Here is a 25,298-nt window from a genome sequence, read left to right as displayed (position 1 = left end):
AACTTCAATGTAAACTGGAGCTTCCCGTTACTATGCCGGTAGAATGACAAAAGCCAATTATAAGTTAAACGTATTCTATGTGATTTTTGGGCAAGATTCTACCACCGCTGCTAGCTCACCCTGAACGTATTTATTTCTTTCGGATGCCTTGAGGAGATGCCTCTGTAAATCAACTGACATAAAACGTGTTTACTCGGTCGACACCCACCATTGCGTGGCAGAAGCGACGGCTGTGCAGTACTATGTGTGAAAGCAGCGTCGGGGCTGAATTTAATGACCGGCTATTATGTTAGCTGCAACTAATTTAAAGCACCTAATCTTCACAGGTCTTCGGTCCTGAAACGAGCTCGGGCGCGGAGGTCGGTAATGTTAGGGTGGCTAGCTACAAATAGCGCACCGGGGCAGACGGGGAATCGGCCAATGGAGCAAAAGTAATATGCTAGTCACCGCATTCGCGTCGCCACCCAGTTTCGTTAACCTCAGAAGCTGGCCTCACTGTCAGCCAGTTCAGGTCTAACACGCTAGTTGGTCCTCTTGGCAGTCCACAATGATGTTAACTGCGGTACCACCGCTGTCGATGCCAATCAGCAACGCACATCCCAAGCAGGCCAGTTTCCATCGGCGGCCTAGAAGCGATATTTAAAGGTATCAACTGAAGGCGGCAGGGTAAGCCGGAATTGCAGGATAGTGGGATTGGCCTTTTCCTTGAAGTATGACACGGTTAACGTAGGCTGCGATGGCATCTTCAAGCTGCACATTTAGGTCGCAGCTACTTCTGTGGTGGAGATTTTAGAGGCCCGAGGTCCTAAGGCCGGGTATTTCAGATGAGGAACGTGTTTTAGTAGGAGTTTTTGCCCGGTTTGGCACTTGCACAGCAGCCATGCTGCTCGCAATGGCCAGAGCCATAAACTTTGCACGTTATTGCTTTGCCAACTCAGAGTAAAAGCTAGAGGTCTAGTTGCTTCTGCCAGCGGCGAGCGCGCTCCGAGCCAGCCAGTCGTGAACTCACCTTTTTTCACAAGAAAACAATGAAACCAACGAGAAGGACGACGCTGAGAACGGAGAACGCAACTCAGGCCCAATCGCTAAAGAAGTCGCCTTTAGCTACTGGATCAATGTCTGATCAATCAAAGTCTGCTCGTAGGCTGCGTGTCCCACCAGTTTCGTGCCGTCTTGTTCCACAGTAAAGGCTCGAGCGCCCCCTGGAGGTGGTCACCGCAGGTATCGCCGCTAGAAAAGATGCTGATGCCTTTATTTTCCCAATGCACATCTTTGGGTGGATGTACGTTACGCTATGCCCTTATTATGCCATTAATATATCGTTATTAGAAATCTGCAGGTAAAACCGAAACAGAAGTCACGCCAATAATACGATGGGACACTAAAGGGAGACGGTTTTCAAAGTTAAAAGGAAAGTGGGCTTATAGCACAACTGAGTCAAACCCCGCTGTACCTAACTTACGCTGACGCAACAATGATTAGATATTCGAAATGATATGATGCTCAAGGTATTCGACTACATAATATATATTGGAACGCTTCTTTGTTCCTGACACTGTTTCCAGATAATACCAGATTCCTCTAAGAGTTACTGTTTACCTGTGTTATAGGTGTCGCTCGTAACGGTCATGTTTGTCCAGTAAAACTACGATTTATCGCCATTATCGTTCATTTCAAATGGCGCATTCCAAAAGTTCCCTTCGCTTCTCGGCCGACGCCTTCTTAACGGGAGCACAAGTCGACATTGTGATGTCGAGAGTGGACAATTCGAACGAACTCGAATCGGTGCTGTCGGCGGCCATACGTATTAATCGCAGAATGTGGTACTCTGTACCAACGAGCCCCGTACTAATGTGCCCGCCTTCTGTGGGTCAGTACCCCATTCGATTGGAAGACGTATGGCTTTCAGTCAGACAGTTACTCACGGTACATGCTGATATAAGGCTCTAACTACGAATCCGCCTTTCTGAACTGCACGACGTTTGCTTCAGTAGACAAAACATGAACACTGGCCAAGAACTTGTTCCTAATTTTAATAGGCACGTCCTCTGGAGGCTGAGCATATTAGCGATCACATCTGCCGTTTATGTTTGCAACGCTGTTGTCAAAAGTTCTCCATACAGTCAAATCGAAGACAAGACAACCTGCTGGCTCATCCTTGAATTGGAGCAAATAACACTTATTAAATTAATGTATTCGTTTTATTTTCTTCGGAAGGCACTCGTCTGAATCTTATGATATCTAACGTGTACCTGAGGTTTTCAAGAACAGTACATAATATCGTAGTCTCATTCAGATCAGTCTGCTTCGCTAATGTCCTGATCGAAACAGAAGTATAATAAGACATGCACTTTTTGAACGGTGGTGACTAACTTCAGAGTACACGCTAATCTTTCTCTGCCGTTTTCCGTTAGGCTGCGCTCATACTCATTTGCGACGCGGTGCATTGCCCATTAGGGATGGCCTAATAGGCTTACAGTCTCAGTGAGGTTCATCCAGCGTGTGCAAACCGCATACTGGCTGATCTTCGCTTAAATTCCAAAAACGACGCACCGTTCCCTATGACGAGTTTGTTGTTTTTTAGTAAGAAAAACTAGGAACGGCGAATAAACGCATGCTCGTTACGACGAGCAGTTTGGCGACATACCCCTACATATATAGCGAACAAAGTTCGTGGCTCAACAAAGAGTATAAAGAGATTAATTTCGTAAATATTCAACTCGTGATTTAAATTAATTTCTCACCTAGCCCCAATGGGCAAAAAATTAGGCACAAATTTACCTAAAGGTAAATATATAATCTTGTTCTATCAAATTACTTTCCTTGATGCTGGGCCGAATAATTTCCCCATTGCCATACCTTTATCTTATGAATGATGCGCGAGTCAAACCACTGACAATTTACAGGCGCAACATGAAATACTGTAAAATGTACCTTATTAATTAGATATACTCGCACAGGTATACGCTACCAGCTTTGTTGGTGGACGTATGGACAGCTCTTCAAAAGGTCACTCTCTGGCTCAATATAGCGTTCAAGACCGATATAGTCAAAAACAGGTTAAGCCAGATTTATGTTTTGGTCGGCTTTTGGCGATGAATGCTCTGTAGCAGCCATGTGTGCTAACAACATCAGAGCGAGCGGATGGCCGAGCGCGCAGAGAATATCGTTTACGAGTTTCCCGTCTCTTAAAGACCCTCTATAGCTTCGGAACGTTCCCCAATGGACGGGGGCAACCTCAGTGGGATAGGTATCGCTTGTTCTTGCAGTGGAAGCAAACAGCTGGACGATAGCAGAAAATATGGCCTCTGTCGAAGCAACATGTGGGGAAGCCGTGTAGAGGCTGCCATAAAAATCAAAGGTCGGAGAATAGAAGAGTCGGAGAGAAAGAAGCTCTGTGCGTTGGTGGCTAGCGTAAAGTCGTCGACTTTCTAACGCGTCAATTTGACGCACTCAAAAAACTTCCGAGCGTCTATACGTAGGTGTGAATCAACGGCTAATTATTTGCGTTTCCTCTGCATGTTTTAATGATTTTTCAGTCTTAAAGCCATAGCAATTTCAGCATCTTAGACATTTTAAGGGATCAGTAACCGCACGCTTTATCAATGTGTCCGATATGCGTGCTTTTAGGCTTGAAGAGACATTCCATTTTGAGCAGAATTTTCTATTTTAAGTTGTCTCCCTTTACCGTTCATCGGTATACCCAAGGGTGTTATTGGCCTATAAGGGATATTTTGAAACGTGGCATTTAACAAGTCCTGTAAAACAAACGTATAGGAAAAAGAATAATTCAAAGGTTCCCCTTTTGAAAACCTAACCTACCTTAGTGTTCACCGCTACCTTTAGTGGAGTAAAAGTGAAAGCGATCTTATTAAAAGGATTGTCAAGTTGCACTAAAAGCGGACAAAGGTTTTTCGTTAATTATATCAGTCGTAGTTTTGTAGTGAACTAAGGCGGGCTTCTTTGAGCTACAAAATACAATAAATAATGACAGTTGTTGTAGCGGGCAGCCAGGAGATTTTTCGAATCATCCTGTTGTGGTCCTGACATGATCGATTTGTGACGTTTCAAATGGTAGCGATTATGATGATCGTGTGTTAAATCATATGGCGCCGACTAAGAAACGCACTTTGTTCACTCGAAGGTGCTATTCGTTTTGCATGAGCTAAAAATATCGGCGTAAACGAAATTTTGCTTACTTCATTTATAAAGTGTGTCTCTGTAAAATCTTTGAAGAACCTCCGTTTTAAAATAGAACTTTGGAATAGGCGCAAAAAGCGTTGCGTCGTGCACGGCTCTCGAAGTAAAATTCGTGTACATTCGTCCTAAATCAGGCACCTCTAGGATTCTTAATGAATCTATGCGATCTTTTAGAAATAATTTTATTTTACAGGAACTTAAACAAAATACTGAAACGTCCAAACTTCGTTCTATCATTAGAAATGGACGATTAATCGATTTTCTCTGCAGGTTAATTCAGTATCTTTATTTGACACTTTTCATTCGTGGAGAGGCGCTTAAAAATACTCTTATCAATAACTAGCCCAGCTTCTTTGTATAGCCCAAGGATCAATTGTATATATTTGTGACGTTTTCCCTCAATCATTGAAACATTAAGTGAACGTCTGTATAGATTTACTGGGGAAATCAACTGCTATCCAACTAGTAAGATTAGTTCGGCGTTGGGTATTGGCGTCAAAAGAACGTCAAGCTAGTCTGCGTAGCTTTGCCGTAGTAAAGCACTTGACAGCCCTCTCCCAAGCTAAATATCAGTACGAGCAATCCATTATTTAATTTTATGCAGAATTATATATTTTGGGATTATTTAATGAGACGAAACATGCTTCAGCTCTAGATAGCATCCGAAGTCGTTTCATAAATCCTACGGTTTACCGAGTATTGTCACTGCGTGTTTAAAGTCCGACAATTGCGTTGAATGTACAAACAATTACGTTATCACGGAGATAAAACAGGACTGGTAACAAGAAACGTAATTGTATAATCGGCTTCTGTTTTGAGCTGGGCTATACATTGCCTTTTATGTCCAGATGTCTATATATGCGCCTCGCTTTTTTAGCAAACATGTATTTGAACTTAATACGCGATGATAACCGAGCGCTTCAAATGATTTTTACCAACGTTTACCACTAATAACAATAGCTTATTAATGCGATTTCTGTCTGCTATTTGATATAATGCTATACCGGTACGATTCTATGTGTGAAACGTCAGCACTTGCGGCTATTGTATATTTGGAAAAACAACGTGTATATATTTATCGCAAAGCGAAATCCAGCCGCAGGGGCGGTATTCAACAAGCAGAAGTTTAGGAAGGAACCTGAACATCTTCTCATCCTTTGTTTTTTTATTGTAGTTCTTCCATGAACTGCAGTACGGGCGCTTATGAGTGTCTTCATCTTGAATATAACGGAATGTGATGAAGCCCCTGCTAGAGGCAGGAATGCTACCTTATTCCTCAGTGAACCATACCGACTACCACGCGAACCAGGTGGGGCACGTGTCATACTTTTTTGCGGCCAAGTCGAAAGGCTTTTTGATTTCACGAGCAACTTTCTGTAACCGAAACATTATTCGCTTGCAATATTTTTGCAAAGGGAAAGATTCTATGGAGTTCTGTAAGATCCATAGATAAATAGAATTACTGACCTTAGTTTTTCATTCGGTGTCAGAGATATTTTTCTCAAACTTCCCATAATCCCCTGCGCATAGCTACATCCCTCCAGAAATAATACGTATATATATATATTAGCATAAACACACGAACACCATTACCTATTGCGTACGGTTGAACACTTTCATAGGATCCTGACTGAGGCAGTATGGAAGAGAAGCTAATTATATAAGTAATGTATTCCAACAAAGGAGATTAGCGAGATGCGGAAAGAGGTTTGTATGTCCTATGACTGGGTTAAAAATTAAAGCTATTTCTAGTGGCTTCGTTTACGTACGTTTCCATTATAGACGCTAGCTAGCTAAATCTACCATGATGTTTTGCTGAAACTGTAGCCGAAGTTACCTCTTCTTCGGAAATATATAACTCGACTAATATATTAATTTTTTCTATAGAAATTCTAATATTCGCCACTTGATCTAAATATTATAATTGGAAATTATAATATATTCGGAATAAGTATTAAATATGCCTTTGAACAAGCTCCGAGTAGAAGACCTACAAAATAATCACTACAACGCTGATGATGGAACATTGTGTTTAATGTCCAGTGGGCATCGCGGTTAAAAACGTTTGAAAAAGTCTGCAAAAGCTAATGCAGGACATGTTTACCTATTTGTAATATAAACTTTCACTGAAATCCCGATGTATGTATAGCTAAATCCTCTTGCCAGTATGAACAACTTCGTTGCTTACCCTTCAATGACTCCCTACTCGGCCGAATGACAACGCTAAATCTAATCAATTTGGAAATGTCAGAAGAAAATTACCTGTAAAAAAATAAGTGTTTTTAATTTTATAATTTAATTTTGGTGGAAAGAAACATTGCAGTGAAACTTCTTATTAGTACATCTTGCTATTCGTTGCTACACACAGCTGCGTATATAAAGTCTGGGCTATGCCCACAAAGTGCTTCTCGAAACTGAGGACAGGGTGCCTATTTTTCAAAACGCATGTTGATAGAATACACCTGTAGGTATTTTGCGCATACGCCTGACAACAGCTTCTTCATGCATGGTACGAAACACAAAACAGCTTCCTTTTGGACTACTACTACCTACATGTAAAGATGAGTGATCTATAATATTACCGTTCTCAACTGATCACAGGAAGCAAGCGATAACTTTTTTGTATGTTTGCGAAAAACAAAAACACAGTTTTTCTAAGAACGCATTATAATCAATCTCGACCATAACAGTGCCAGAATCGACCTCTTAAGTCCTATTCCCAATGTTATTGGGAGCGTGTTAACGGAACAGTTGACTGGTACTTACGGCGAACTATTAATCAAAGATTCATACCATTACGAGGAGGACAACATTTATCAGACGCAGATATATAGATTTTTCAAGCGAATATGAATTGGGAACCTACAACAAAAGAGGCTCGAAAGACGACTTCACTTTGCTTTTCTTTATCGCTCTAGTACAATACGATCGGTGGTGACCGTGGCTACGTAATCGCAGGTATCAATTATAAGAGCAGTAAAGAAAAACCGTAGCCAATTAAAAACACCTCAAAAAAAAGCACTTATGTTATGGCGAACTTTAAACTATTGAGTATATCTACATTAACAAGTGATACCGTAATTAGTTAGGGATAAATATGTTCAGCGTTTCGTCTGCCGTTCTATCTCTGCCGATAAAATTTGTTGCTTTCCTCAACGCATTTATTCTATCCTAACATCGCGTCTTTACCATTATCGTGTCTCTTAAATACTGCCTTGTATTTTACCTGACAGTTGTGAGCGAGGTCGTCCTTCTAGGTTAAGCTGTCTCGTTTCCATTGCACTCATTGTACCTTGAGACAAAGTTGCTACTTGTTCGTGGCGTTGTTGTGGTCTGCTTCGTCGTTAAACCACTTCTATTGATTTCGGCCGAACCCACTATTGCTACAAAACTAGGCTTCCTTTTCCTCAGAAGCCAGGCTTTCTCCCGAAGCTTTACCCGCAGTATCCCTTAAACCTCTCCCGACAACAACAGCCACAGCAGCATCATCCATTGTTGTATTATGGTCAGAGATACAAGCACCAGTGCGTGCCATGTGCTATCCGCGGCTTTTCCGATCGAACTGTTTCGCTTGTACATAAGTAACAAGAAACGCCGCCAGCTGCTTCCAGTTCGCTTACAAAGATCCTGTTGGCGATCCGAATAACAAGCCCCAATGTGGACTGGGAGTTTTGCGCGGCCTGGTCGTGCGCAGCTTCTTCCCATCGCTACCGACCCAAGTGGATAGTCCGGGGTAACGCTCACAGCGTTAGACATCTATCTAATAAAGATGGACCATCCGACAGAAAAAGGTGGCGCTTAGAGGCTCCCCATTTACAGGTAACTTCGCTTACGGACAACACAATATACAAAGAACATCGCGGATACCAAACAGTAATAACAATAGCAATGCTGAAAAAGTCGCAGTTGTGGCTACGACAATGATGTCGACAAGACAACAGATACATTTGCTTTAACTTGAGGGGCGTGCCTTTGGACTGGATGAATGAAAAAGCAAGGTCGCTGAGAACAAAGATGCTATTGACCCCATTGTCCGTTCGCCCTGTCTTATTACTGTAATTTCACATTTCAAGCTGTGCGATGCTTGACCCCCCCCCCCCCGCCCCGGTTACCTGGCTTGCTCCAAATAATGGTTTATTTGTCCATACGGCTGATTGCTTACGGGAGAAATTATTTCATATTATGAACCTGTCCGCTGTCGGAAGTAGAACGAAGCTAAACGGGCTAACGGCATAAGAACCTAGAAGCGATTTGGTAAGAAAACGCCAGAAACTAGCCAAGAACTCATCTTCTCTTCAATCCCCTACTGCCCATATATTTACATGTAAGAAACTTAATATAGAAAAAGCTATACATATATGCACAGAATGGAACAGAACTCTCTTGAGCGTTTTTACTTTACTCTTTTACTAATTCTCATATTTACTGCATGTTATTCCCTTATCATGTGAAATTGAGACCCTCAAGCGTTAACGAACTTTTGCATTACCGTTTATATAAGCCCTTTATATATGCAGCGTATTCGTTGAGAAATCAACAAATGAAACAATAGTAAGCTGAACTGAAAGAAAAGACGACACGCGGTTTGTCATGCCGATCGAATTGTGCAAGGAGTGTGCATGATTAGTGTATGTACAAGCTTCCAACAGGCCGCCAGGATAGTTGATGTGGTATAGACAAAGTGTCTCTATATTCCTGATGGCGGTTACATAGAGATTATAAATAAAATTTAAACAGTGTCTTATATATACGTTTCTTCTCCGCCGTTTTTCTTCAAGATGGCCAGTTAGTTCTATTTGCTTTTTCATTTTGTCCCACAGATGAAGTGAGTATGGCTGTATTGATCTAATATCCACAGGTTGCCGTTGGTCTACATTCCAAAAATGAATGAACGATTTATTCTTACGATTCAGAGGATCCGGAAGGTAACAAGCAAACCGTTACTACCAACTACTACGAGCGGGCACCTACGCTTGTTTGTAGCTGAACTTATCGAGCCCCACCGGTTATTATCATCATCATCATCAATTCTAAGCCATTCGAGTCACATGCATTGTTTGCGACGCACGACGATTTAGACGCGCCAGGGTCGAAGCGAGCATTGAACGTTTGGATCGCTTAAGAGCGTCTAATCGTTGTTGATAGAAGAGGCAAGGGTTTTCGTTTTGTCTATATCTCGGCCACCAGCTACTTAATCTACGATACAAAAGGCAAGCTTGCCTCTGCCCGAGCTTACGCTATAAGACAACGCACTCTTCGCCCCGCACTACTATACAATCGCTAAACGGTCAGTGAATATCGCGCCATTTGTCTGTTTTTCTCCTATTATCTTGTTTTATTATGGTCGAAACTTAGCTTTAGTTTGCAAAAATATCTACAGTACTCTCGTTCGCAATAGACATTTATACTATACCGTTATTTACGATGACACTAGCAGAAGTTATGACGCTTATCGAATGAGCAGTATTTCACTATTTGATTTTCGACAGCTGGATCGCAAATGTATTCTATATGCAAGACAAAGATCTCCCTGTAGCGAAGTCAAGGCATATATTCCTTGATATTTCTCGATACTCGTAGAGACGAGGAGAACGGTGGTCCTATACTCTCCGTTCGGTTGCTTAAGCAACTGGTCCGCTTGGCGATCGCGCTCCGTCTAAGCGTCTGTATAAAACATATAGTAATAGTATTAGAATGAGTATTTGTTGTTCAATCATCGCATTACAAACTTGTTGTTCACTAGCATCATCAGCCTCGTAGAATACGTATGTATCTGCCGCTTCCCGTCCCGCGGCTGCCGTATCGGGCCGCAGTCGTAGTGAAATCAAAACATACTTGAAATGAGAAGCAATAGCAACAGTAGCCACTTGGCTTGCTCTTAATAACACAAATTAGTGAGGAGCATGAAGGGGGCTGGGGAGGGGAGGGGGTGATAAAGAAAGATCGAGCAGGGTAGGTAGAGAGGAAGGGAAAAAGGGAAGAAAGCGTAGTGCTCTGTGGTTCGTTTGGTTCCCCTACCACCGACACATAATTATGTACATAGCTGCCCATATTCCCCACACTTGAATTCGAGCCCATGCCTTACTCCTATTTCAATTCAGCCCTTAACGTGGACTTAGCGCCTGCCTAGCGGCCGCCTGTTTGCCGGCTGTCCTTTCGTCTCTCAAGTCGAGAGTAGAGAGTCACGTTGTCGATGTTGTTAGACTCCTGAAGTCTTACGTTTATACGACGCTTCGTACACGCGCGTACAGCAGAGCAGACCTCTGATCTGCGAATCTAGATTTTAAGAGCTGAAAACTCAACACCAGCCCCCAAGGTGTGAAACAGCATAAATAGCCTAAAGAAGACCAGCGATTGCGGATTATAAGGATAAACACAATTGGTGATATACACATTTCTTGTTTGTTAAAAAATAGGCGTTATTTTTTTTAATTAAAAAATAGCTTTGCCCTTTTCCGGGTTCTTTTCTTACAGAATTCTTTTTGCGAGTCTTGCGCTTCACCCCGAGGAAATCTTTCTGGAATTCTCTGGAAGCCGCACGGAGACATGCAGTAAAGTAAGCAGAAACAATCAGGTAAATTCGTAAGCCCGGCCGGGATTACGAATTGGAAAATAGCTGATGTCCGTTCGTATTTCGACCACAAGCCTCTTGTTCAGGCCATAGTGCCACTGTGGAGTGCTTCAAAAAAGGTTTCGTTGCAAAAGCCGCGAGTAAACGCGTGCCCGCTGCGTTGAAAGGGCAAAACCTGATCAGCTAGAAGCACTTGTAACGCTGCCTTTCGTTATTGTCTCGGAACAAAAACCAATGGAATTTTCGACAATATATAGGTCTGCGCGCATCGATATAATCTTGTTATATGTGTTTTTGTACACACACAAACATTCGCTTCAGGACCACTGTGTTTGCCATCACTTATACTTTTACTGTAATACACTAATTACCCTATGTACGTTAATAAATCCGAGCACATAATTATCTCGAAGGTGCTTCTATGGACAGTATTTTTCTAGAGCAAGCAGTATTATTATGATTTTGACTTTGTTTTTGAAAGCTAATTGATCTCCGCAGAATTGGCTATGTAAACATTGTACCGTTATTGCTTATCCACTTACTACGGCAATCATTGCACAAGATGATTGAGAAGCTGCTTTCCTACTAGAACAAGCACGACGCATTGTGCACAATTCCGTAGTGAAGTTTGTGTTCTCGATATCCTAAGCGTTCATCGGTACGACGTTTTGCTTCAAGTAAAAAACATCGCCCTGAACATTGTTTTTTGTCGTTGATTTATGCAGTAAAAGTAATATTGAGTAGCCCATCCATGTGTCAATTCTCCGTAGGGTACATAATATACGGTACATATATAATACTGTGGTACTTATGATGGAGTACACGTTAGCTCCCAAATAAACCGAATGTCACTCTCTTCACGGCGTTCCGCGACCTGAATCATGCGCGAACGCGCTACCCTCAGCAGTTCGAACCGACAAATCTTCTTATTAGGTAAACACACCGCAGTAATTTGTTATGTCTATTTATCTAAACAAAACTAACATCGCTGAAACGTGGACCGGCAAGAGAAGCTTAGTCCATAATATATTTTGTGTACAAAGCAAGCAACTGCTATTTCTAGAATTTCTCACTACTGGCTTTTTTAGTTCAAGCAGGTTATTCTGTCGAAGCAAATTGCTCTTCTTTATTCAAGCTAGAGGGTTTGTCCGTTTTTATTAGGTATATTTTGGTACTATATAGAACTTTCAGCAGGCTAACTATGAAGTTTTATCGAAATATGGTCTAGCAGGCGCCACATAATGTCTTGCACGAGTCTGACCCAAAACATAACGCCCTAAAGGCTTGTCCTACAGGATCGCAAGGTCACAACAAATAATCCTGTAGCTTGCATCAAGACACACGCGTCGCTTAACGTATGCATGGTTTGATGAACGAACGTACGTTATTCAGATAATTATTCAGTATAAGAAAACGTAATCAGCATCGATATTTTTGGAGGTGGATGAATCTAATGGCATAAGGCTGTATATATATATATATGTATATATATAATGCCGGACTTAGCTATATTTAAGCTTTGTCTTTTTCGTCTTGTTTTAAAGTCTTGTTCTGAAATAATTTGTTTACAAACTGGAATTTATAATTAAAATCGTTTTAAGAGAAGAGTTTATTGACGCGATTAAGGTTGTAATTTAATTTACCCTACGTTTAGAAACATTTGTTTGGCGTAATGCTGACCCATATACGGACGTAAAATTCGGAATATTCATTTACGTGCTTCATGGGTGACTAACTCGCTTATGTTTCATCTGAATAGTGTACATTTTTATTTTATTGGGTGCCCATCCATCTCTGCCCACCATTTCAATCTGTTTATAGCATGTCCAGATTTTCATATACAGGCAAACGGTTATGCCAGGCCGACAATGCGGATATCGCCCATGGTCATTGGCGCGTTGGTTTTTCCGGATGTGAAGCGAAATGTGGTCGCACATACATTCTCAGAGATAGCTAGATTAAATCCCGCCTGCAAAATCGACAGGTTGGAGGGTTACCCCCGTCAGCCAGTGGAAATAAAAATGACGTCTTCTTGCCAATAGTTCGGTTCGGAAGGCTGGCCGGTCCTCAAACTGCGATGGACGTAGTGAATTCCAAGTGCTACTAGCTTTGATCGGCGAATCAAAAAGGGAGAGCACGGTAAATGGTCTTGGTCTGGGCAGTAGGGACCTAAGGGGTCATGTGAAGTGTGGAAGCTTCTACATGAAACTGTAGAACGATTGTTGTAAACAACGGGCAGAACGGCTATAGCGGACATCTATAAGGATCAGAGCGCCGTTTCGAGGCAGGGAAGGTTTACGGTATAGTATTTTTGAGAGATATTTGAACCTTGTTACTGCTTTCCATTGAACCCCTTTTGGCTGACGTAGATTACGCGCGTTCGTTTCGCTCCTTGCGTATTCAACAAACATGAAATCCATCGGATTTCGATTGCCCTTCGCCGGTGGCCGGTTTCCCATGCCCTGATCGTCGTCCCAAATCCCTTCATAGTTGAGCCCCTCAAGAATATGGCTAACTTCTAGGACGACCGGGCTAGACACATCGTTGCCATAACCATTATCATCGCTACCATCGACACTACTGTACCGAAGCTATGGTTGCAGATGCAATCTTCCAACTTAACCTGCTGCCCAGTCAACGCTGTTCCATTCTCAAGCTCCTCCTCCCTGTACCGCTCTACGAGCCATAGGCACCCAGCAAAACGTACACACAGGCTCACAGATGCAATCACTCACACGCAGGCGTTCGTGTTTCAGCGAATTCCCTGATTCGCCTCTCCACAGCCCTTCCCCATGTTCTGATTCAGGCTTCTCATCGCCCGTAGCTAACCTCTAAACCCGTTATATCCCTTTTACTTGTACTGCGTCTAGCGCTGCTGGCCTTGCCGCTTCTTTCCGATTCTAACCAACTCTGCGAATAGCAATGCTTTATCACGACTCTGTGGTCAGTGCGTCAGTCTCAAGCGCCTTCCTCATTTTCTATTCCTGCGCTTCATTTCCTGCTTTGAGGCAACTTTTGAATCGCGGGCTCTAGCTTAAAGGGGCTGTGTAACTATAGGAAGGAGAAGCGAGATAGGTTGCAAGGGGTGAGCAAGCAGACTTGACCTCGGTTCATCTTGCTGATTCCTTCTATTCCCGACCGCGCTTTATTTTGCTCCGGCGTGGGGCTTCGCTAGTTGCGTCATTTCATTCTAACTCTATCGTGTGCAACTCGTCATTGATACCCAGCCATCCTGTTGTTTTCCACAGCATAGCATACGGTGCTGAGAGGTGCCGGACCAGTTACTTAGACACTAATCGGATTCAGCGTTAACGTCGCTGGACGCCAAGCTTCTACAACAGTACTTGTAGCACAGCCCTAGTGACCTCAGCAGCATCAGCGGCTCATGCAGCAGCAATCAGATCTGCTACCAGATACCAGTATACTTGAGTGACAGTTAGAATCGGGCAAAATACGACGCCACAGCGGAAAAAAAACAATAGGATAAAGATCTGAAAGAGCTTCTCACCACAGAAACAAATCACTCAGGACAATTTGAACGTAAATGATGCACTGTCTGTTTTACAGAGCTGAACGAGCAACTGGGGGTGCCTGTGAGAAAGTGGGTGGGGGGGGGGGGGGGGTAGAACAGGAATAAGAGAGTTCTGAAGCCACAAAGCAATATGATCGGCTCAGTCGGACTGACAACGATATCCATAGAGATAACGATAATTATAATAAGTAAACTCATCCAGTTTTGAAAGTAGATTTCCTACTGGACACCGGTACCATGCGGTGGTCTCATAAGTAGCGTAATATACAGTACAACGATGTGGCGAGATTAGCAGTGCCGGAAAGAAGTACTGATAACAAAAAAGATATAACTTGAACAGGAAGGACGAATCAAGCATTTTAATATACGCATTATAACTGCATTAAAAAGGAGGTAGTGCACATTCAGGATGAAACGGCCACTCATTGTCTGAGCCGTTCTTGTAATTTGACGTTAGTAACAATTTCAGCAGGGCTAACTTGACAGGCCCATGTCACCATTAGGCGTATCTGATCGACAAAATTGTTATAACAAAAAAAAATAACGAGCAACTGCATACGCATAGTAAGTGAGACGTTTCTGTCTTTCCTTCGTTAGCGGGGAACAGCGATGTAAAATGTCCGATTTAGCTGCATAGAGTTGATACGGGTACTTATTTGTGTTTATATTTTTTTTTTTGAAAATGGTACAACAAGTAGTATATTTGAGAATAATTTCAGTATGGTGGTATGCTTCTGGATTGTATGAGTCCCCCAAAACAGTCTACGTGTACAGGTAGATATTTTTAGCCAGAGACAGGAATCGCTCAAAGATGCTATGCGTAACATCCCTAGTTTTTTTTTTAAATGTAGTACTTCACCCATATTGTCATCTATGGGTAGATGACAGTGTAATTACGAGCGATGTACGAACCTTCTCAAGACAATGGCATTACTTCGAAATTATCATCGAAGAAATGCCATTGTCTTGAGAAGAATGTCGAAATCATTGTTATGTTCGCGAACGCAACAAAGGCAGAAACCTAATTAAAGTTGACCGTACCAACCACACAGTTATGAATCTATAAAGCTGTATATTATACCTTTATGCATGTATTTTTCATAGTCTGTATTATAACTCGATAAGGTCTAAAATGAATACTATCAATTTACTGGTTCGGAACCTCGCGGCATTTTATAGAAAAAATCTATTACATATGAATTGAAAGGCAATCTTTGGTGACACGAACACTTACAATTCTTTGAATTGTTAGTTTATCGTTATATCACATAGAGACCTCGTTACCATTTCGGTCGTTTTTTCATCGATCGTTCATGATCGATAAATAAAGTTTGCCCTTTAACCTAGGAAGGGTTTTGCCTGAAACCTAGGAAGTCTGTGGCAGCTATCTTAGTTAACTTTCCTTAGATTTGAAATATTACCTGTTCAGGTTTTTCGGAGCAGGCCTATCATGACGATTACACAGATGAATCATTTCACTAATTATGTTTTTCCAATTTATATAACATATGTATCACACGTTTATCTCGGAGCTTCATCAATAGCTTTGGCTATTATAGATTGGCCTATATACGGTCCTAGTATCCTAATATTGATGCAACAAATATTGTAAAAGCTGCTTAAATAGATGCTATTAGAAGACTATAACATCATGTTTTCGTCGTTTTTTTTTTATGTTGAACTAACTAAATCTGGATAAACATCGTAGCTTATTGTTGCTCAGGGGAGTGTTGATTTATTCAGAGATATTTTATCTAAATTATAGAAGAAAAACTGATCAGACAATTGGCATTTGTTAACAGATTTTCTGTTTTTGGTATGACCGTATAATACGCAGTGGTTGAGAAAAAGCTTTGACATTTGTAACACGCTAGAGCCTTGTGCAGCTTAAGCAAAGTACTACAATGCCATTGTATTGTTTTGATGATCTTGCTTCTAAGTCGACGCTTGCGTATTTTAATGACCAAAAAATGGCAAAATGTATTCCTTGTTAACTCTCTGTGTGTGGAAACACCGTTTTTGGTCTAATTGTTTAGGTTTCAGTGTAGACAGCACGGAGAATCCTTTCAGCATTCTTTGTTTGACTGAGGCAAGAGGAAGATCTTCGGTTGAAGCGTGTCCACGCTCTTCAAAATGTATGAGAGGCGGACGTCGAAGGTGCCGTGATGGACATAGGATGGCCCTGCGAATTCTGCCTATTTTTACTTGGTCTTTTTTCGAGCGGCATGAACATTTTATCCGGGTATATATTGAAGTATTATATAGACAAAATGGTGAAGCTCTGAATTGAGCTAAATAATTCATTTAAATTGGATGTATTGATCAATTTTGGATGATTTGATTCATCGTTATAGGGAAAACTAATCATTATGTGTACGTATATCAATTTCATTAGGTGTTGCATGTTTTTTCTTTCACTATTTATTGTTTATAGATTTTACAAGTCATATATAAAATGTGCGACTGTTACCACTTGTCATTTGCGGTGATAATTTACGTTGACGTCAGCCAGCCTTCTCTTAGGCATAATGCTTTCAACGTAGCGTTTCTTCGTCAAGTCACACCTATATGAAAAGGGTCACAAAATCGCTACGGCTGCCTTCGAGTTAGTTTTTGTTCATAGATATATATATATATAGAAACCTTTGTTGCCTTTAAGTGTAAAATTGGTGGAATAGGGCGTACTGTAAAAGCAGGCGCGTGGATAATAATGTTTCTTTCTAATGTTCGACACTGTTCCAATGCTTTTACTGCAATAGAAGATCGTTTACTTTAAAAACTTCGCCAGATTATAAAATCAACCTTGAATGCTCTGAAGATACTATGAACGAAACCGGTGATTGATCAGTTTTTTTCGCGATATCAACGAACGATTGTCTTCTGAGTGATTTCCGCATTTTGAGGGGTTCAAGTAGATTTGCTAAGTATACGCTTTCTTCTGTTTATTCCCTTTTTTTCTAGCTCAACAATAGTCTCACGATAAACTAAATGATGCCATTTGTCAAAATGAAAGTGGCGTTCCTACAGCGGTCCATATTCGATGCGTCCCTGACGGAAAAGTGGCAGCAACGTTCAATGTGGTACGACACGGACAAAAACCCACTCAAGAATCGAAGCTTGAAGCCAAAAAAAAGAAGAACCTTACCATAGCAACTATAGTGTGTACTCGATTTGGCGAAGCGTATGTGTATGTGTGTTTCATGATAGGCTGGCATCGAAATAGGGGATCAACGGGCGGCTGACATTCTAAAGGGAACATCCAATTTGACGGGGTCTGAAAAGAGGGAAATAAGTTCTACGTCTCTGTTAAGGCACGGGTGCGGTAGTCAGGCAGAAACACAGACGAAAAGAAAGATACATATAGCGCGATTGCATAGGTTCTGATGTTTCCTGAAGAAAATAACAGCGGCCTCTTTACGAAAAACGACTTCGTCTGCGAGAGGGAAGCCAGCGAAAGCCTGCTCCCAAACCCTTAAAACATCTTATAATGAACAAAGATAGCGAAGGATGCTAGCTGGCCGTGGGCAGCATGACTTTATCCAGATCTTCTTTCGCCTATGTTCCCGGGTCGCCGAAAATGGCTACAGCCAGTTTGTGTGCCGTTCACGCAAAAATACATATACACAGACGGGCGCAAACACAATTCTTTAGCACCTCAACTTCTCGAAGCAGACCTACATCTGGAAGTCCGCACTTTGAATCCTGCTGCTACTACTGCCTCTTTCAAACCTATCGGAATGCGTCCGACTTTCTTTGCGCCCCTTTTCTATGCGTACTCGTGGACACACATTCGTTGCTATCTCGCTATCAGTGACAATTTCCTCACGGGGAGCAGTGACCCGAGCCATCATGGAGTATCGCTAGTAAAGTGACGGGGGCTTGACACCTTTCCTCAGCTGAGCAAAGAGAGGCCGAGATGCGAATACAACAGAAGAAGCAAACGCAGCAGCATACGGAAATTTGGAAAAAAAGCCCGGTCCATTTTAGTGTATTCGAAGGGACGCACTTGACGGGACTGCTTTTTTCGAAACCATCTTTGTTCAGTGACTTGCAATTTTACTGCTTGAACTACATAAAGTAGTGGCAGGACTAGCAGGCGAGTTAAAAGTCAAAGGTCCCGCGAAGGAATGGCAGGTGCACGCCAAACGCAAGCGCATGCGTAGTATATACACAGACAGGTCTATGTGTGCTCGTCTGTCTCTAGCTCCGAGGCGAATCTCGAAACGACAACGTTGTGCTGCATATTCTGAAAGATTTGCCACCCCTGCAGCACACCACACCCCACATCCAGCCTCTCTTGAGCTTGACTTTTCGTTTCGAGGTTTTCTTCCCCACATCGCCGTGCAAAACTTCTGTATATATATATATACGAAGTGTTCAGACGCCCGCCATCTACTAAGTACACGGTTGATCGAAAAAGTCCGAGAGAAGGTGAGAGGACGTGGAGCAATTTACGCCACTGCCTCGGCGTCAGCACTGCTGTTAGGCCGCCATTGCTATTGTTAGCTTACGATGAGAGCCAATGGCTCGGCCTGTCTGGCCGGAAGGGGAGTAGGCACAAAGTAAGTAAGCTTTTTGGCACAGCATACAACTATTACTACAACAACTTCTAGCTTGACTAAGCAACGTAATGTATTATGATACATTTCGTTGAGGATTTGAGAGCTTTGTGGTAACAGCCGCTACGGTCATAGCTACGGTAGTATTGCGGAGGGCATGAGATCAGACGGCGGAAGAAGCGGCAAGAACGGAAAGGAACGATTCGGAGGAGGCCGGACAGAATGAAGAAACTGAGTTAACCCGTCTGAAAACAGCACTTCCACTCAGATAGGCGTCATAGAGAAGCGTCAGAGGTGATGATCGCTGGGTCTTGATCGGCGGATGCCGCCACTGCTGCTCTTGTCGCTATAAAGAGATATAGCACTGTTCCACAGCAGCCCCAAAAGTATATATCAAGCTGGAGATGGCCATGAACGTTTCCAGGCGTCAAGGATCAGCATTCGGAGTCGTTTGTGAAAGGGCGCTGCACTGACGTGAGTAGATTCGACGGCGTCTTTGCAGTAGCGCGAGGCGGGCTCAGCAACGAGAGAGGGTGTTTATGATCATTTTGAATAAAAGAGAACAAAAAGAAAAATGAGATCTGCATCCGTCGTTGTATTCGGGATATGGGTGTTTGGCTGTACAAATATCGTGTCTCATTCGAGATAGGCGAACATATAGCAACGCTGTAGCTTGTCCCTAGTAGAAATATCCTACGAATAGGTATCAGCTATTTCTCGACCTCTGCTTTGTGCATTAGATCATTCTTTTATTGGGTTCGTACAAGTCATGGTGTCACTTGACATCAGTTTGTTTTGAAAGTGATACAAAACTACGCATACGTTTTACGGTCGGTGTCTTCTTCTTCGATAATAACAATCGCTCATTGTGTTTTCGTACGAATATTTTCAACTATGAGCTTGATAATATACAAAATACAAGCCACGTGAGCGTCGGGAATTTCACAAAGTTACGTAACCAGAAACAGATATATTCACCCCGCGTGTGTATTTGTGTGTGGGCTATCTAAATAGTCACGCATCCATAGTAGTCTCGTAGCGTGATTAGAAAGAAAGACGATCCGTATTTTCTGTTCACTACAGACATGCGTACAAGATAGAAAACGAAGCGGACTATTGAATCACCAGACGCCGTTGTCTAGCCGTCGGGATCCATCGAGAGACTGTTTCCGTTATAATAACCAGCGTTCGGGTCTGGCTCGCATATACAGTTCCATGTAAGCAATCTAACATTGTAGAAGGTACCTAGAGCACAACTTCGAGCTAGTCAACAAGTATAACATTTAGGCTTCGAAACCCTATCTCCTGATCAAATCCAGATGTGTTGTGATACACCGATCATCGTTTGGAAATATCGTCTAAAGGGTGCTTCTGTATGTCAGCACAGACCTAGGAAGTATTATAGTTAAACCAATGGATTCAGATAGCTATATCTGCCTTTAGTTTTTTCAGTCTTTAGCAATTACGTAGATATTAGTGAACGGATATTGACTCAAAAGGCGTCGTGTGTGCTGCTAGTATTCGTCATTTTGATCAAACAACATGTTGCTGGCCAATCGTCTAGCTTTTCCAGTAAACGTTTGAAATTATCATCATTTCCAAAGCCTATAGCTATCGAAAATGTCCTAGACTAACCCTCGACAAAAGCTCGTATACAGATATCTTGAAAATGTTGGCCTAGATAATGCCTCTTCAGTTATTCATTTGATGAGTGCGCTCTTTCACGATCCTTTCTTGGCATATAAACGCTCCGCCGCTAGAACCGATGAATAAAAAGCGTATTATCACAGATGATCAGAACAATATATCTTAATACGTTGCTTCTAGATAAACTTGAAATTGATTTATACGGTACGTAAAATACTGCTAGCATTGTAACCTTTTATATGAAGTTATCAGAAGTGTTCGGCAAAAAAATCTAGTTGGCTAAATCGTGTGCTTGTTCTCGCTCTCCTCTGGGTTTCTGCATTGCTTACGTGGATTTTCAGGTGCAGGATACTTCTGGCCAAGTTCAAACGGGCCCAAAAAGTCGATTTGTTTCGACTGTCCCATCCCACTACGCTAGCAGATAATGCCCGGACCGTAATCGATTTAATTTTTCTCTAAATATCAGCAATCGACTTTTAAAGCACTTTTTTTTCAGCAGCTTAGCATTAACGAACCACCAAAAGAAAGAGCTCAGCATGAACAATCTGGATTACTAGACCTATTGTCACGTAAAACGGCTCATTCCCAGTTTCAACCGTAGGTCTCTTCTGGGTCCTGTTAGGGTAGTTTCATGTCACGACTCGAACTCGAGCGACGCAGCTCTGTACGATAGGTACATCAAGGCACTTATATCAATATTCTATAACACGGCATTTCTCTCACTTCTGCTAGGACACAGCAGACGATAAGCTATAGGATGTATTCTCACCACGAGATAAGCAGTCGCGATGCTATGGTTGGTGAGCTTTAATTATCTTAATGGCACTTCAAGAGGCCTAAGAACATAATTAAAGAGAGCTAAGGCTAGTACAGCGACGAAGGTTGAGCTACTGACTGAAACCCTTCGACGGCGGTCGCTTGGACTTTGAATGTTCATCTACCATCTCGGGGCATGACTCTGCGGAGCGCATCAGGCTTAGATGGGCGTAATGGAGTTTCGGCTGCTGCATCCACTCGACGAGCAGACAGAAACTCGAGCGCGTCGATTCAACGAGCGCGTTACTTATTTGCGACATGGTCTTGTTGAAATTTCGTCTAATAGTTCCGTAGTTAAACAATATCACGGCGCTCATCTTATTTGCAATGGCCCCCTGCCTGCTTTGTCTCTTTCTATTCGTATTCAATTTAGTTAGCAGTTATCCGACGGAAGTGGAGCACAGCAACGAGCACGCTGCTTCAGGGGGATGCATCCAACGCCAAATGGGCCTCCGTAAGCCTAACTCTACGATTTTCTTTGCATTTGCCGGCACAGCTTAACACCAAGATCTCGCCAACCTCTGTGCGGGCCGTTTTGTCTAGGCAAACTGTTCGCTGAAGTGTAATCGATAGTAAAATGATAAGTTGTCATCAAATGCACGGTAGTGAGTCGCTATCCTATATAACCTGTGCCCAACTGGCCTATAGACGGTTGTCGTTCAGACTGTACGCTAAACACAATATTTTACGATGAAAAACGTAGTTACTCCTAACCTGACGGGTTTTAGCTTCAGATTCTTCGTCTTCAATTAGTAACCATTATTATGAACACTTCTGCAAACGTCATATCGTACTAAACGTGCTAGTTGTATAGCATACTAGTGCGTGCTATCAAGGTCACCAGCCTAAATGGTGTACGAGCTTCTAGAAATACGTAATTCGCTTTAGTAATTGTGGTTAGCCAGAAGTAACGTAGATGTTTACAATTTCGTAGGCGTATTCCCTCTCTGATTATTAGAACTGAAACTATTAAACACTCAGAGCACATCTGGTACATTAATTAGGAAGAAAAAAGGACGCGCACAACACAGTTTAGGCCTGTCTAGTAATCTACACAGAAACGTCGAAGCATTTTGTCTTAGATAGCTAAATATCTAACGTATTTAATGAAAAGCCTGCTTCAGGAACTTGAAAGTGGAGGCTTTGACCTTCTCGAGCAGACGACTGAAGCTTATCCTCAGCTTTAATGACATAACATCTCCAGCCGGTAGATTCCGATAGGCCGCATTTTCTTGTAGATAATAAGACCCTTTATTATATATACTCTCTCTCTTTTTGTAATAAACTGTTTTAGCGGAATGGGCTACATATGTCGACAACTTGAGGGACGCGACACGTGCATTGTCGAACATGTGACCTCGACTGAAGTAACCCGAGCGACGTACAAAATTTCTAAGAAGAGCTGTGGTACAATTCATGTTCGCGATGGGGTGCTTGCAGGACATAACAGCTCGAGGGTAACATTCTCCTTCCATTTTCTCTTTATTAGGATGCATGCGTTATGAGGAACACGCTCTAATCCACAAGCTGAGAATGAGTAACAGGAGCATGTGTTTGAATGACGAGCGGGGAATAAACGAGAGGGAATCGCTTAGCAATAGCCAGAAACAAATGCATTCCGCGCCCGACTGTTAAGCGTCAGATACATCTATTTGCATGTAAATACACGTGTATATTGTGTAAATACGCTTTTTTTTTGTCTTCATATGTACTTGTCTGGAGATGTGTGCGCTACTAGATAACCACCGGAGCGCATGCAGATTCAAAATCTAGTGTGTATTATTTAAAGGTCGGCCATCTACGCCTCTCGTACGGCGGTGACTGGTTCTCTGCGTCTCTGGCTGTCTCGCCGTGTGTGTCACTTTTTGTGCGTCGATGTTACACGTCTGTGTTGCATCGCATAGAGGGTTACCAAGTCAACCTCGGGATTGGCTTTGTCTTCAGGACATCCTTCTCGTTTGTCTGCCTCCCTGCTGTTGTGTGGCAGCCGGACCAACGTTCTAGTTTAGCCGGGTGGAAAATTCAGGACGAAAAGGGTCTTGGGTAGATTTAGCATGGTAAAAGACTGGATCTAAGAGAGAGACGACATGGATGAGTGAGCGACCGAACAAGCGACCAGCAGCGCCAGTCAGTCGGCACCAGCAAATGCTTTTAGAGGTTTCCTGACCGACGAGAAGAGGGAGAAAACCAAACAAAGAACGAATCTGTCCGACAACGTTGGTAGCATGACTGTGCTGCCACGGACGACGAAAGTTGACTGCATTGCTATTGTTCTGCACTGAGCCTTTTTGGGGTGCGGCTGCAACCGCAGGGCGGCAATGGGTGCCGGGACTAACCGAACGCTTTTGGGACGCGCTTCGACTTTAACAGCAGCATCTCTGCCAACTGCGGCTGTGAACAGGGTCGGGCCCAGAGGGGTTTAAGATCGGATCTAAGCGGAGTGAAGTCGAGGGCCACTGCTGCCGAAGGAAGGAAAAGGACATTAGGGAGAAGCGCTCCATAAAGTGGCTAGGCTCGGTTGTAATCCAGCTGCTTCTTACTGTCACTTTGCTCGTTCGCGACACGTCAACTGCTGTGACTGCCCATTGTTCTATTCGATTGTGCTCGGCCTGCACACCGCCTTAATCTTCTCTCTTTCTCTCCTTAGATTTGTCGGCCTGTCTATTTCCCGGTACCAACTTTAGCGGTATTCTGCTGCTACCCCAGGCGGCAGTTTGCATTCAGGAGAACCTTGCCACTATCAGTACGACTGATATACAGTGAAGTCGCCGGCGGCGACGCTGACTCTGAGGCACTAGCGACGTGAACTTTCTAGGTGGTGTTGGCCTGCCGGTACGAAACAAGAAAACGGCCTGCGCAACTTCTTCTCCTTGGCAAATGCCTGTTATGCGGTGGCAACCAGGCACACTATAGTACAGTGTTGCCAGATGAGAATTAGTGGACCAGGGCTAAATGGACATGATTAATACAGAGTGAATGATCATGATACTAAGTTCGAATGGATGACAGGGATGTTGTTGGTAGTGTGTGACAGAGTACATTAGTATGTTGGTTAGCGTCTATTATTGTATAACTTGATTATGCTAATTATGTTGTTGTTCGAAGGTGGCAAAGTAAGGCCAGCTGACGACGGGACCTTACCACGTTTCTACCCTGGAAGTAGAAAACGAACACCGTTCTCGTACAGCAACCCTAGTGATTGTTTCACTTGTTGTCTACGATCTACGGTTTTATACTATACATTCATATAGTAAGGTACACAGTGGCCATATACAAATACATAGCCACAAAATATTGTGGACGTCGTAGAACTAGATCGTTATAAACTTCAGGTAAAACTGTGACTTCTAGCGCATATTTCACAGTGGTAAGCCTTACTTTGCTCAGCCCTAATAGTTATCGTGCGGAAATATATTTCTGGATAGGTAGCAGTAACCGTGGGGGAAGACTTGTTTTTATAGGGATAATATCTAAGTGATCGCAGCCATTTCTTACTGACGCGTGACAAATACGAAACGTCAGCCTCAGCTAAAGTTCGGTGGTACACAATTGTAATTCTAGGCTGAGTCGAATTACTTTTGTACCATCAATACATGTTCATTTGTTAAAACTGATGCATTTTGGCGGAAACATAAAGCATTTCTGTCACGCTGCAGCAACTACAAGTCTTCTGCATCCTAAATCACATCGATGATCGGATATCGTCGTTTGGCCCTATTCTCAGGATCGTTGATTCTAGGCAAAGGTAGTTACCCTCCCGAGCAAATTACTTCCGAATCGATAATATATATGAATACTCACAGTTTAGTGAAATGTACCATTATGCTTGGTAGAGTAACACGTGTTTAGCTGGAGAAGTGAAATAATTAAGTAAATAAAATAGTTATTTATCGAGAAAGTGTCAAATATAATGCAAGAGGAACAAGGTGATCTCATCCTGTAGGTGTTCCTATTAGGACAGGTATGAAAGTAG

General features: G+C 42.6%; 1 protein-coding gene across 2 annotated transcripts in view; it reads right to left on the bottom strand.

The window, feature by feature from the left end:
* Positions 1–9,424: 9,424 nt before the first annotated feature.
* LOC111251532 (nucleolysin TIAR-like) overlaps positions 9,425–25,298 on the bottom strand; it is a 249,310-nt gene continuing 233,436 nt past the window's right edge. For both annotated transcript variants that reach the window (XM_086991128.1, XM_086991129.1), the window contains exon 9: positions 9,425–9,864. In XM_086991128.1, coding sequence (XP_086847254.1) covers positions 9,742–9,864 — 123 coding nt within the window. In that variant the 3' untranslated portion in view covers positions 9,425–9,741. The remainder of the gene's footprint in view (positions 9,865–25,298) is intronic.

Source organism: Varroa destructor, unplaced genomic scaffold (assembly GCF_002443255.2).
Source record: "Varroa destructor unplaced genomic scaffold, Vdes_3.0 BEIS01000005.1, whole genome shotgun sequence".
Lineage (NCBI taxonomy): Eukaryota > Metazoa > Arthropoda > Arachnida > Mesostigmata > Varroidae > Varroa > Varroa destructor.
Note: the sequence above shows the minus strand (reverse complement) of the source record. Positions and strands in the feature narration are given on the sequence as shown.